Source organism: Oncorhynchus mykiss, chromosome 21 (assembly GCF_013265735.2).
Source record: "Oncorhynchus mykiss isolate Arlee chromosome 21, USDA_OmykA_1.1, whole genome shotgun sequence".
Taxonomy (NCBI): Eukaryota; Metazoa; Chordata; class Actinopteri; order Salmoniformes; family Salmonidae; genus Oncorhynchus; species Oncorhynchus mykiss.
The window spans coordinates 24,401,117-24,414,832 of record NC_048585.1 but is presented as its reverse complement, the minus strand read 5'-3'; the positions used below and the strand labels follow the sequence as shown (position 1 = coordinate 24,414,832).

Below are 13,716 nucleotides of genomic sequence, written 5' to 3'. Positions count from 1 at the left end.
TGTGAAGTGAAAAAAGGTATGGACTGTAGGTGTGAGTAAGAATGACAACAGACAGAATGTGGTACCGTTTACAAGGACTTTATTCCTTTACACGGTAATATGGGCAAAAGGGGCTGGACGGAACCAAAGCAAAGAAAGTAAATCTCAAAGCCCCCCCTCTCCTTATCTTACCTGCCTAACCACTTTTACGTAATTTAGCACCAACTGGTGCCCTAACCAAAATACAGGGGGTGGTCCGCCCAGGTCTTACCCAGTGTGCCTAGACAGTGAATATACTACGGGTATATGTATGCCCGCGGGCCTCTTGCCTAAGCACTCCCAAGGTGCCTTCCCCTTTCCCCCTGGGAACAAATGAAACAGAATATTAAACAATTTCACAAACAAACTAAGAAACAAAGTACATCAAATAAGCTCTATCTGAGCAACAAACTCACAAAACATACCAACTTCCCAGCAATGAACTCCCATCAAAATCAACCTCTAGCAAAATCTCTCTGCAATGAACTCCAAGCAAATCTCTCTATCACAAACAATCGCTTTGCAATGACCTCCCAGCAAATCTCTCTCAGTAATCCCTACCTCCAAAATCTCTCTCTCCTGAACAGAACACTGGCTTTTATATAGCTTCAGAATGAATGTAACTGGAGACAGCTGTGTCTTGACGAGGGGGCGGGGTCAGCTCTCCAATTAGCCCTGGAGTCGACCAATCAGCTGCTTGAGGGATTTCAGGAAGCCATTTCCTGAAATAAAACACATGCAAATACACAAACTACAACACATAAACTGGGGAACGTAACAGGTGGACTTGCTAGATGGTGCTTGTACTTCAGGCTAAAAAGGTATTAAAGCTAAAGACTTGATCATTCTAACCATGTTGAGTACCAATCTGTTGTAGCTATACTGCAGTGAACTGCTGAAGAGGTCCCACGTGACTTCTGAGCTGTGGTTTCAGACAAGGCCATAAACAGGTGTGCCTCTGTGTTTGATGATCTTTTCAGTCAAATACACTTTCAGTCAGAATCACTTCAAAGAAGAGCTGCTTTCAAGCCAGTATTCTCCTCCCATTCGCCGTGCTTTATTTACCAGTGCAGTGGAATAACTCAATTCCACCAGTCACCCTTAAAGCAGATTTAGGAGACACACACACCCAAAATGGTGTCTCACAGCCTCTTACTCTAACAAGCAGACAGAGTAGACGGTCTGGGCTATGTGTGCTGTGTGTTGTAGTGCCTGACCAGTTCTGAGTTATGGTGTGGTAGAGATTTTCCTTAATATGAACGTTTAACCCATTGTTATAATTGTATGGGAGTGGAGAAGCAATAATTACACCAAGCATTTAATAACTGGTCCGGGGCCAGTTTTGTTGTTAGTCCCATTATGGTTAAGGTGAAGACTAAGTACAGGACAGGCTGGTCCTAAATCAGTTGCTCATAGCTGAAAGTAACTATCAGAGTCCCAGCTTGACACAAACACTGTCTCACATCTGCTCCTCGTTGAGTGGAGGAAGGATTCCTAACTAGAAGTGAAGAGCTCACCCAGTGAAGCCTAGCAGACCATCACAGCATCAAGTATCTCTCCTCTAAAACACACTGAGCCTCTCAGATTCCCGCCTGATCTATCTACATCCATCCTTAATCCCCCCCCCCCCAAGGAAGTTTACAAACTTGTCTACAAAGAGGTGAAGTCTCTCATTGTTAACAAAGATGTGAGGGTAATACACATTGGCTTATCTACTGAGAGGTTGGAGTTCAAAGGTTGAAAGCTAACTAGACTAACTCCATTCCACTGATAAACCTTGGTATATCTCCGCGATAGAACAGACAGATGTCATCTAGGAAAGCACATCAACGTGGTTTTTGTGTTAGGTGAGCAACAGAGGAAGTACAGGGAAATACAGTAGTCCCATCCATCTCAATCTTTAGCCTTTTGTTCTGTAATCTAAAGAGGGTGGGTGAGTGTATTCTCACCTCACTCACGAATGAGCACGTTTTAAGCCTTTTATTTATTTAGTCTCAAAGTCTCAAATTTAGTCTCAAATTTAGTCTCCTTTTATTTAGTCTCAAATGCTAGTCTATAGATCCATTTCTTCAAATGGATAGTTCCAAGGTTCACTATATCTCCATATCAGCTCAGACAATTCAGGAAAACAGATGTAGACAAGAGGCTGTGAGTACTAGTGTTGGAGCAAATGTTTTCCTTTTCTCATAGACGCAACATGGCCTGATGCTCTGGCAGTGCAGATGCTTTGTAACTTGACGAATGAGCGAGAAGATTGATTGTTGTTAAACAAATTCCTAACCTATGGCACATCCTAGTGGACACTGGACAAAATTATGGCGGGAGATCCATCTTGTTGCTCATTTCAATTTCTGTTCATCATGATATTGGCCTACTCTATAACAGTTGACCCAATTTAGATGAATGAATCAAGCTTATCGTAATAAAATCCAAAAGGCAGTGAGCATATGCAACAATGTCGTTCTTAAACACACAATGTCAGTCTTACAGTATACAGAGCAACACAGTCATTTATACATACATTTCCGGGGAGGATATATTCACACAATACTTCACACAATAGTATTTGACTCTGACAGACTTAAACAGGAACACAAACATGTATCATAATAAATAGATATTTGTAGCATTCTTAATACCCAATAGGGATTCACGAATATACTTTATCAAGTGTGGGCAGCATGCTAGATCCATTCAACTTTGATGTTATATATTGCTTGATTGAAAAATAACCTCTGTTGGCTGCACAGCACCAAATACCTGATGTTTGAAATCCCTGTGCAGATACCTTTGACTGGTTTTGCCTTATCTGAACAGCCAGAGAAAGTGCCTTTGAAACAGGTGTATCATTCCTTTTAATAAAAGGCTGATCCAAAATCCCCAAATTGCACTTTTTATTTGTTCAAATATGTTTTAACTGAACATTCTTCTCATGCCTGTTGTCGTCTCCTCCGTCTGCTTCATCTTAATGTTAAGACGGAGAGAAATGCTTTCAAACCATCTACGTGGTCAGCCTATTTTAAGACTTAGCAGTAGCAGATCCCTTCTGGACCGGGTCCAGTTATTTTAACAAGCTTCTTTTTTTTTTTTAAAAGAGGGTATTTATACTCATTCCTTCATGTGAACAGGGAGGGCTCCAGCTATTTCTGCTCCTGAGCGTATTTATGGATGTGTTCTGGATGGTTGAAACGGTAATGGATGATGCCGCGTTGTTTCCACGGAAAACAGTTCCAAATAGGTTCCTGTCGTGGTAGAAAAAAAAGAAGCTCTCGAATGCCGCAAGCGATGATCTAGCAGCCTTAACACTTGACACACATGTCATTTACTCAATAGACCAGCAGACATGCTGTCCAAGTATACAGATTTGATGATATTCTTGCTGAACAATGGAATATGAATGCGAATGTCTCCTTCACGATTTGCCCAAATGTACCTAGGGACTTCACACTAAAAGTCTTGTTGTTCACCAATTTTTCAAATAATCCATCTGAAACTTTGCACATACACTGCTGCCATCTTGTGGACACCATCAGAATTACAACCAGAGTGATGGCTATAACTACGACCTTTCTCTTGCATTTCAAAGATGGTGGTAGAAAAAGAGAGGTTGTTTTTTTCTTTATATTTTCTTCTACCAGATCTATTGTGTTATATTCCCCTACATTCATTTCACATTTCCACAAACTTCAAAGTGTTTCCTTTCAAATGGTACCAAGAATATGCATATCCTTGCTTCAGGGCCTGAGCTACAGGCAGTTAGATTTGGGTATGTCATTTAGGCGAAAATTGGAAAAAAAAAAAAGGGGGCTATCCCTAAGAAGTTGCTTTTCGAGTGCATATTTTGCTTTTCAAGCGCATTCAAAAACTTGACAGTTCACAAAAGGGGTTAAACAGATGCATTATCTGAGAGGATAGTCACTCCCGCTGGACTTTTAATCATTTTTTTCAACATAATTTGTCAACATTGTGACGTGGAATCTATATGGAAAACACATTTGTTTTTGGTTGAGATGGAGATGTGAATCCAACATAGCAATAATTAATTTGAAGACAAACTGGAATTAAAGCCAGACTAAGTCAGTGGGCCAGATGGAACTATCCAAGCTGAAGATAAATCTCCTTTAAAATGTTGATATTTGGTTGCGTTGTCAACAAAACACAATTCAATATTACTTTTGTAATACAGTAAAACGCCTTAACTTTAGACTATCTTAAAAAAACGAATGTAACATTCAAACTTGAAAAGTGAGTAACACATCCATGACCACATTTTGAGGTTACTGTAACCATATAAAGCGTGTATGTGCAAGAAAGCGTACATAGATCACAGGTCTGTGGAGATCTTCACAACTTCTGTAATAATCTGCACAGAATCTCAAATGGCATCGATCTCTTGCACCTGTGTAGTTTTGATGTCATCTCAACTGAAATCCAGGTTATATGGTCCTGCTATTAGATTAAGCACAGTGATTTATCAATAGCTGACATTGTATTCCCATTTGAGCTTTGTTGTGCTTTAAAAATGTTGGAATTTAATTTGAGTGGGTTAATATAGGTTGTAATCTCATTGATTAACATCTCAACCAAATATTACCCACACTGAAATGAGGTCGTGTGGCCAGTGGGGAAATATTAAATAGGTCATAATATTTTAGAAACACACTTTGTGATTAATGCACGTTGCCTTACATAGACATCATGTTGATAAGACATATTCCTCTGTTCCCATTATTAAGACGGGTTATGTCAAATAATAACAGTATCAATACAGTGACCAGAGACATTGTGCAACTCTGAGGAATCCACACACACTCATTACACACCCCAAAAACAGACACCATATTCAGGCCTGGGCCGTCTCAGCTATAGTGGATGCAACAGATCAGAGGCACCAACAGTAAAAAAGCAGGATCGTTTCCCATGGTGTTTCTCTGCTGCCTGGATTCCACGTCCGCCTCAAACACATCCCGTTGTCAGGTGTGGTTTCCGTTCCGATGTCAGGGAGGAATCTGGGATACACACTGACATCTGGAGAGTGTCAACGGGAACGCCGCTCATCCTCCTGCTGCAACATCGTTTCTCATCCCTGAGGATGTACCGGAGATCTGGGATGTGTTGCTAACGGTTGTGTTGTTGCCGCGTTGTCATGGCGTCTAAGATGCTGGTGTAGTGTCCACAGACGGTGTTGCAGAGTGGACAGGATCAGCTGCCAAAATCACTTCCTCTCCTCCATTTATTTTCTCCTCTCCCCCCTCTCCCTTGTTTTCCCTGAGGGCCTCCATTTGTCTTTTATGTAGGTTTACAAGATATGGGAGTTCAAGGAATAAACTGCATGTAAAAAGTCCCCATTAAAACCTCCTTATGCTCCTGTTCTTTAAATATGTATCTAATGTGATGATATGGCACAAAAGTGCTCCGCTTAAAAATACTGCTTGTTTGGAAACCTGTGCCTTGCTGTATGCATATTATTTTTATGAATCTAATCTAGTGGCATCTAAGGTTCAGACTGTAGCATTTTGATAATTGTGATTATTTTTTTTAAGGTTTCAGTCTCTGAGCTTCCTTCCTTCACCTTAGTAAGATAATGGTATCAGGGTCAGTGGTAACATAGGAAGCGAATGATTTGCTTTGGTATGTCCAGTTGAACTACGACCTCCAGAGCTCTGCTACCCAGCATCGCCCTCAGGGTCACTCTGCTCAGCTGCTGCAGACTCAATGGAGTACCTACAGGCAGACAACCACAAAGGTTTATGGGAGATTTAGTCTATCCACAACACTGGGATAGTATTTAAGAGTCAATACACAGTCAGAGATATATGTCCCATTTAGTATATTTAAAGACTGGAGCTTTTGAGCAGGGATATTATGTTGATGTTTGCTTGCATAACCCAACAATAGGACTCAATAAAACATGAGTTGAGCAAGTTTTTAAAAATGTATGTCACAATGTCCTTGCACTTCATGAAATAAAGTTTTTATTTTTCCTTACAAGAGGTGTCTGTGTCTGATGCCTAGGATACTGTTGCTGTGTGGCTTCTCACACAGACCTGGTCTCACATTCCACGAGTGGCTCTGAGGCAGAGGAATCTGTCTGGGTCTCATCGTCAGTTACTGACCCGTAACTAAACTGAATGTTATAGTACTAATTGATCAGCTTCAGGGAACATGAGTAGGATAGACATTAACTTGAGGGACAGGACAGATGGACTTAGTCTATGTTCAAAATACTGGAGAAATATCTTTCTGACGTAGGACTGAGTATTGTCAGAGGTTAAAGTCAGCTGGTGTGGTTTGGTATTGCATCCTAAAAAAATAAATATGCTTCTGTAAATAGATATTTATCATAACCACATGTCAGCCGCATGAAAAATGGACTTGAAATTGGGAGGCATATTATAGACGCTCCAAAATGCGGCGTAGTTCGAGGAGAACACTGATATTTTTCCAAGGCAAGGATGACTGGCAAAGACTGACGCGCGCGTACATCAATTCAGGCTACAAGTAGACACATCAATTCAGGCTACAAGTAGACACATCAATTCAGGCTACAAGTAGACACATCAATTCAGGCTACAAGTAGACACATCAATTCAGGCTACAAGTAGACACATCAATTCAGGCTACAAGTAGACACATCAATTCAGGCTACAAGTAGACACATCAATTCAGGCTACAAGTAGACACATCAATTCAGGCTACAAGTAGACATCAATTCAGGCTACAAGTAGACACATCAATTCAGGCTACAAGTAGACACATCAATTCAGGCTACAAGTAGACACATCAATTCAGGCTACAAGTAGACACATCAATTCAGGCTACAAGTAGACACATCAATTCAGGCTACAAGTAGACACATCAATTCAGGCTACAAGTAGACATCAATTCAGGCTACAAGTAGACACATCAATTCAGGCTACAAGTAGACACATCAATTCAGGCTACAAGTAGACACATCAATTCAGGCTACAAGTAGACATCAATTCAGGCTACAAGTAGACACACCAATTCAGGCTACAAGTAGACACACCAATTCAGGCTACAAGTGTAGGCAGAATGACAATCGCAGAACGTCATTAGACTTTCTGGTGTTTTAACAGGTGTTTCTTTCCATTCATCAAATGGTTGGGGCAGAGCACTGTTTGGCTGTTGGAATTCATTTGTGAGTGGACAAACATGCAAGTGTAGCCTACATGATGAAAACATCATGACTGGTTGTGTTCATGCCACATTAAGTTAAATGACAAATCGTTATTACTAGAACCACAGAGATCCTATTAAATTAATATGGATTCTACTTTATATGTCATTCTATAATTAGGCCCATAAAAAAAAACAGGAAGAAATTAAATCTACCTTGACCTGAGTATTGTGTACCAATTAAGAAGTGTTCAAACAGCTGTTTTTGATGGGTTCAACATCATCAAGTTCTTATTTTTTTATACATTTATTTTACTTTTCCACTACCTGTAACTTTCTGATCCTGAAAAATTAGCAGTGGGCGCCACCTACTGGTGACACTGTGACATTGCTTAGAAATCCACAAAAACATACCGGTACAGCACATCTATTGCTTATAACTGGTAACTGTAGTATAAAACCCTCTCTCACACTGACTTACTTTCATAAAACTCTAAGCAGAGTGCAGCGGGAGAACCGGGATCGATGTAGTCAATGGGCTTCTTATCGTTTTTGTCTTTGGCGTAGATGTTCGCCCCAAACTCCACCAGCACGTCGATCATGTCAACACTCTTCACTTTAGCAGCACGGTGCAGGGCCGTCTTGTGCAGCCGAGCATAATTCACTTTGGCACCTGAGGAAGCAAATGACACACAAAAGAGGTTATTACTAAAGGTGCACTCCAGAGTTGAGAACTCAAACCCAGGGTTTTATTCTCTATTCAGGTCTTTATTCATTGTGTTGTTCTTCTTCACAATCAGATAATTAGTTGTTAGAGAGTGTTATTCTCAAAATGCTCACCTGCGTTGAGTAGCGCCTTGACACAGGCCGTGTGGTCGTTGGCACACGCCACATGCAATGGGGTCCCATAGTACAGGTCATATGCCTCCAGACTGGCACCTTTAGCGATCATGATCTTCACAACGTCAGCATTACCTGGGACACAAGAACAGACTGTCACAAGTTCTCAAACCATCTTGATGCACGCTCATCCTACACACTTACCCCCCATGCAAGCTTTGTGTAGGGGTGAGGTGGTCCGGGAAGAGAGGGTGGGGTTCACATTGGCCCCATGCTCCAGCAGCATCCTCACACAGTCAAAGCTCCCAACCGAGCAGGCATCACACAGAGGGGTGCTACCGTCCGTGTTACGGGCATCCACCTACAAGACAACACAGCCATCATATGTCCTAATTAACTATAAAGAACACATTACTTTCTCTTGATCTTTAACCTGCGTTGAATCTGGGTCCCACCCTTCTATATCTATGACTAGATATATCCTTTATTATTTTAATTATTCTATGGCGAACCTACCTCATTTATTGCCGATATTTCTCTTATCTCTCTCCCTCAACTTAGTGACAGTCTCACCTGTGCTCCAGCATCCAGTAGCAGCCTGACACATTGGGTCTGCCCCCTTTCACATGCCTCATGGAGGGGGGTGATGGAGTCCACAGCCACTATGTTGACAGAGGCTCCTCTCTGGATGAGTTGCTGCAGCTGGGCAGCATGTCCCTCGGAGGCCGCCTCGTGCACCTCGGTCCTCTCTGACCAGCAGCCTGGGGTAAAGCCACACAGTCATCAGCCAGAGAGCAAACAACAAGAGAATACCTATTGCTACATAATCAACCGGTGCGAAGTGAGTGCATGCTAGATCATCTCTGGTTGACAACACATTTTGCCATCGTAAACCTTTACTTGACAATCTATATGGGCTAAAACACAACATGGCACATATGTAGCTGATTTACGTTGCTGTTATATCATGAACACATGCTTGCTAGCTATGACATAGAGTAACCAAATGGATGCTAGCATACAAAACCGAAATACTTTCATACGCACCTATGTCTCCAAAGAAATACGGTCTGGCAGTTTCAACCTCCATCATTTGGTCAAATCCCGTTTTATGTAGAAAAACGGTAAATTACGTCCCAAGAGAAGTAAACAACCACATTTGAGCTGTGTTTACATGCGGCACTGACACATCACGTGACTGATTTTGACATGACCTTTGATGGATTTGAGCGCATGCTGGGAGTTGTAGTAGAAATGTTTTGTCAAAATGTTCATATTACTGCAAAAGTAGAGGACTGACATTGTTTGGCTTTATTTTCCCTAACCATGCTAAAACAAGCTTTCATCTCTATAGAATAGAACAATTGCAGCAGGCCTTCTTGAAATGTATTTTACAATGTGTTACCGCTTATAACACAGTAATAAATCACATCAATTTGTATGTGTGTCCCACAGTAAACAAACCATATGAAGATGATGAGATGTGTCCTAGCTTAGTATTCAAGCATTCTCCTTTTTCTGATATTCCTTTGGGAATCCATCCACGAGTCAGTTCATAAGGCAGCATCAACACCCCTCACAGAGAATGTAGCTGATGGTACGTTGAGATATGTCCAGTTGACCTACTACCTCCAGAGCTCTGGTACCCAGCAACGTCCTCAGCGTCACTCTGCTAAGTTGCTGCAGACTCAGAGGAGTACCTAGAGATAATCAGACAGTCACAATGACTAACAAAAGTCACATAAGGGATGGAGAATCACAAATGGAAAATATTATTGCCTCTAGACTTACTTTCATAATACTGTAAGCATTGTTCAGTGGGAGAGCCAGGCTTGGTGTAGTCTATGGGCTTTTTGTTGTCGTTGTCTGTGACATACACGTTGCCGCCAAAGTCCACCAGTAACTCAATCATGTCCACCATCTCTACTCTGGCAGCATGGTGGAGAGCCGTCTCATGGAACTTAGCTGCATTCACCTTGGCACCTGAACAGAAAACACATTCTGTGTTTACAGTCGATACTTACATTTTCTCAGGAAAATGTGGCTTTGTGGCAGATTTGTGAATGAAATTCCACAGTGTCCGTCCAGCATAGCAAATACTTGTATGTAAAACATATTCATAAACACTGTATAGTCAGTCATACAGAGCCATTGATATGAATACAGCAGTCGCCTGAGACAATGTTTTCCTCTTTGTCCCCATCCTCACCTGCTTTGAGCAGCACCCTGGCACAGTCCACATGTTCCTTGGCACAGGCAGCATGTAGCGGGGTACCGAACTGGAGATCAAAGGCCTCTAGCAAGGCTCCATGCGCTATCATTAGCCTCGCTATATCTGCATTACCTACAGTATAGACAGATACGAAACGGTTTCATTAGATATGAAGTACTCACACATATCTATACACTTACGGTGCATCCTCCTCACACCCATCCCTTCTCTTGCACTCCTACCTCACTCGCCCTAGTGCTGCCCCTTATCTCCTTACCTCTTCCTCCAGTCCTCTTACCACTCCTTCTGCTTAAAACCTATTCCACCAGTCTCTTACCTCTCCTTGTCCTGCTTACCACCTATTCCACCAGTCGCTTCCCTCCTATCCTGGTCAGTCTTCCGTCACTTGTCCTGTTTTTTCCCTCCTCCAGTCCACCTGACCCTGCCTTATCACCATTTCCCCAGTCATATACCCCCTCATCATTCCCCAGTCTTACCCTTTATGCAGGCCTCATGCAGAGGAGAGGCAGTGAGTGCTGTGAGGGAGGGGTTGACTTTGGCTCCATGTTCCAGCAGCATCTTTGCACACTCCAGGCTCCCCGCAGCACAGGCGTTACAGAGAGGAGTGCTGCCATGGATGGTCCTCACGTCCACCTGGGGAAGAGGGGGTAAAGAGGAAGGGATGGAGAGATAGAGTGAGATGGACCACTACTGCTACACATGCTGTAGGTGTATTGGTGCATCCTGCTACCTAATATGAAATGTGTCATTATCTGTCTACAGCTCTATATACACTGCTCAAAAAAATAAAGGGAACACTTAAACAACACAATGTAACTCCAAGTCAATCACACTTCTGTGAAATCAAACTGTCCACTTAGGAAGCAACACTGATTGACAATAAATTTCACATGCTGTTGTGCAAATGGAATAGACAACAGGTGGAAATTATAGGCAATTAGCAAGACACCCCCAATAAAGGAGTGGTTCTGCAGGTGGTGACCACAGACCACTTCTCAGTTCCTATGCTTCCTGGCTGATGTTTTGGTCACTTTTGAATGCTGGCGGTGCTTTCACTCTAGTGGTAGAATGAGACGGAGTCTACAACCCACACAAGTGGCTCAGGTAGTGCAGCTCATCCAGGATGGCACATCAATGCGAGCTGTGGCAAGAAGGTTTGCTGTGTCTGTCAGCGTAGTGTCCAGAGCATGGAGGCGCTACCAGGAGACAGGCCAGTACATCAGGAGATGTGGAGGAGGCCATAGGAGGGCAACAACCCAGCAGCAGGACCGCTACCTCCGCCTTTGTGCAAGGAGGAGCAGGAGGAGCACTGCCAGAGCCCTGCTAAATTTTTTTTATTTTTTATTTTACCTTTATTTAACCAGGCAAGTCAGTTAAGAACAAATTCTTATTTTCAATGACGGCCTGGGAACAGTGGGTTAACTGCCTGTTCAGGGGCAGAACGACAGATTTGTACCTTGTCAGCTCGGGGGTTTGAACTCGCAACCTTCCGGTTACTAGTCCAACGCTCTAACCACTAGGCTACCCTGCCGCCCCAGCAGGCCACCAGCAGGCCACAAATGTGCATGTGTCTGCTCAAACGGTCAGAAACAGACTCCATGAGGGTGGTATGACGTCCACAGGTGGGGGTTGTGCTTACAGTCCAACACCGTGCAGGACGTTTGGCATTTGCCAGAGAACACCAAGATTGGCAAATTCGCCACTGGCGCCCTGTGCTCTTCACAGATGAAAACAGGTTCACGCTGAGCACGTGTGACAGACGTGACAGTGTCTGGAGACGCCGTGGAGAACGTTCTGCTGCCTGCAACATCCTCCAGTTTGGCGGTGGGTCAGTCATGGTGTGGGGTGGCATTTCTTTGGGGGGCCGCACAGCCCTCCATGTGCTCGCCAGAGGTAGCCTGACTGCCATTAGGTACCGAGATGAGATCCTCAGACCCCTTGTGAGACCATATGCTGGTGCGGTTGGCCCTGAGTTTCTAATGCAAGACAATGCTAGATCTCATGTGGCTGGAGTGTGTCAGCAGTTCCTGCAAGAGGAAGGCATTGATGCTATGGACTGGCCCGCCCGTTCCCCAGACCTGAATCCAATTGAGCACATCTGGGACATCATGTCTTGCTCCATCCACCAACGCCACGTTGCACCATAGACTGTCCAGGAGTTGGCGGATGCTTTAGTCCAGGTCTGGGAGATCCCTCAGGAGACCATCCGCCACCTCATCAGGAGCATGCCCTGGCGTTGTCGGGAGGTCATACAGGCACGTGGAGGCCACACACACTACTGAGCCTCATTTTGACTTGTTTTAAGGACATTACATCAAAGTTGGATCAGCCTGTAGTGTGGTTTTCCACTTTAATTTTGAGTGTGACTCCAAATCCAGACCTCCATGGGTTGATAAATTTGATTTCCATTGATCATTTGTGTGTGATTTTGTTGTCAGCACATTCAACTATGTAAAGAAAAAAGTATTTAATAAGAATATTTCATTCATTCAGATCTAGGATGTGTTATTTTAGTGTTCCCTTTATTTTTTTGAGCAGTGTATTTAGCCCTACTGTAGCTGCCTCACCTGAGCCCCTGCATCTAGTAGCAGTCGAACACAGTTTGGATGTCCCTGGATGCAGGCATCATGGAGCGGGGTGATATTGTCTACTGTCACCATGTTTACAGATGCTCCACCCTCAATCAGCTGTTTCACTTGAAGGGCCCTGCCTAAGGACGCGGCCTCATGCAACGCGGTTCGGTCTGCCCAAAACCCTAGTAGGAAAGGGAGAGGCTCTGGCTCAAACACAACCTGCTGTGTATTTACGCATTGGTCGCGCAATTATGCGTTAATCCAAAAAACATTGTTGGGCAGTGAATAAAAGCAAACATATTTACATTCACCACCTTTCCGTCCATAATTGGAATGTATGTAGTTCAGATTGAAAAGTTGATAGCCAGTTTGCCCAAATCGAACACTCACCAATATCTCCAAAGTTCGAACGCCGTGCCGCTGTCATTTCCATTATTGCAGGATTTTCCATTGGGAAATATTAGCGTGACATATAAACAAAATCAACATGAGTGCACTAGGTTTATTTTTGTTGAAACAGTGTCCATGTGACGATATTTGTTATGAGAGAAGCAGCAGAGACTTCTGGGAGTTGGAGTTCTAAGCGTGAGGATGACTTAGGACTTAAGTACGTATTTGCTCACCATGTTATAAGAGCTTTTTGATTTTGTAGACATGCCATGTTAACAGTGCATTTTACCATTACACTAACGGTTACAAATAGGTTGCCATATTAATACCAACCAGCCAACACAGGAATTCAGCAAATCCAGAGTAATTTTTGCATTTCATTAAAGGATGGTCTTTGTCAAACGAATCAGACTGTTGTCTGTTTTTAGTCTTGCATCAATGAATAACACAAATGGTCCGCTTCAGTGCAAAGTTCATAAATGCTTCAGCAGACAGTTTAGGTTGATGATATCATAAAATAGT

At 43.0% G+C, this 13,716-nt stretch overlaps 2 protein-coding genes across 4 annotated transcripts; both read right to left on the bottom strand.

Annotated features, from left to right (window-relative positions):
- Positions 1–653: 653 nt before the first annotated feature.
- Positions 654–9,214, bottom strand: asb13a.2 (ankyrin repeat and SOCS box containing 13a, tandem duplicate 2). Of its 3 annotated transcripts, none has more exons than XM_021577274.2 (6): positions 9,046–9,214; positions 8,572–8,759; positions 8,203–8,359; positions 7,999–8,133; positions 7,640–7,831; positions 654–740 (listed from the first exon to the last, which is right to left on the bottom strand). In XM_021577274.2, the coding sequence occupies exons 1-6, from the start codon at positions 9,089–9,091 to the stop codon at positions 688–690; spliced, it is 771 nt and encodes a 256-aa protein (XP_021432949.2). In that variant the 5' UTR covers positions 9,092–9,214; the 3' UTR covers positions 654–687. The 3 variants fall into 3 exon arrangements, with proteins under 3 accessions (XP_021432949.2, XP_021432950.2, XP_021432948.2); XM_021577275.2 differs by having other exon boundaries at positions 710–769; XM_021577273.2 differs by lacking the exon at positions 654–740 and adding an exon at positions 3,762–5,742.
- Positions 9,215–9,294: 80 nt separating this feature from the next.
- Positions 9,295–13,675, bottom strand: asb13a.1 (ankyrin repeat and SOCS box containing 13a, tandem duplicate 1). Its single transcript, XM_021577272.2, has 6 exons — positions 13,195–13,675; positions 12,799–12,986; positions 10,708–10,864; positions 10,208–10,342; positions 9,790–9,981; positions 9,295–9,698 (listed from the first exon to the last, which is right to left on the bottom strand). Exons 1-6 carry the CDS (start codon positions 13,253–13,255, stop codon positions 9,565–9,567), a joined length of 867 nt encoding a protein of 288 aa, XP_021432947.1. The 5' UTR covers positions 13,256–13,675; the 3' UTR covers positions 9,295–9,564.
- Between the last annotated feature and the right edge of the window lie 41 nt (positions 13,676–13,716).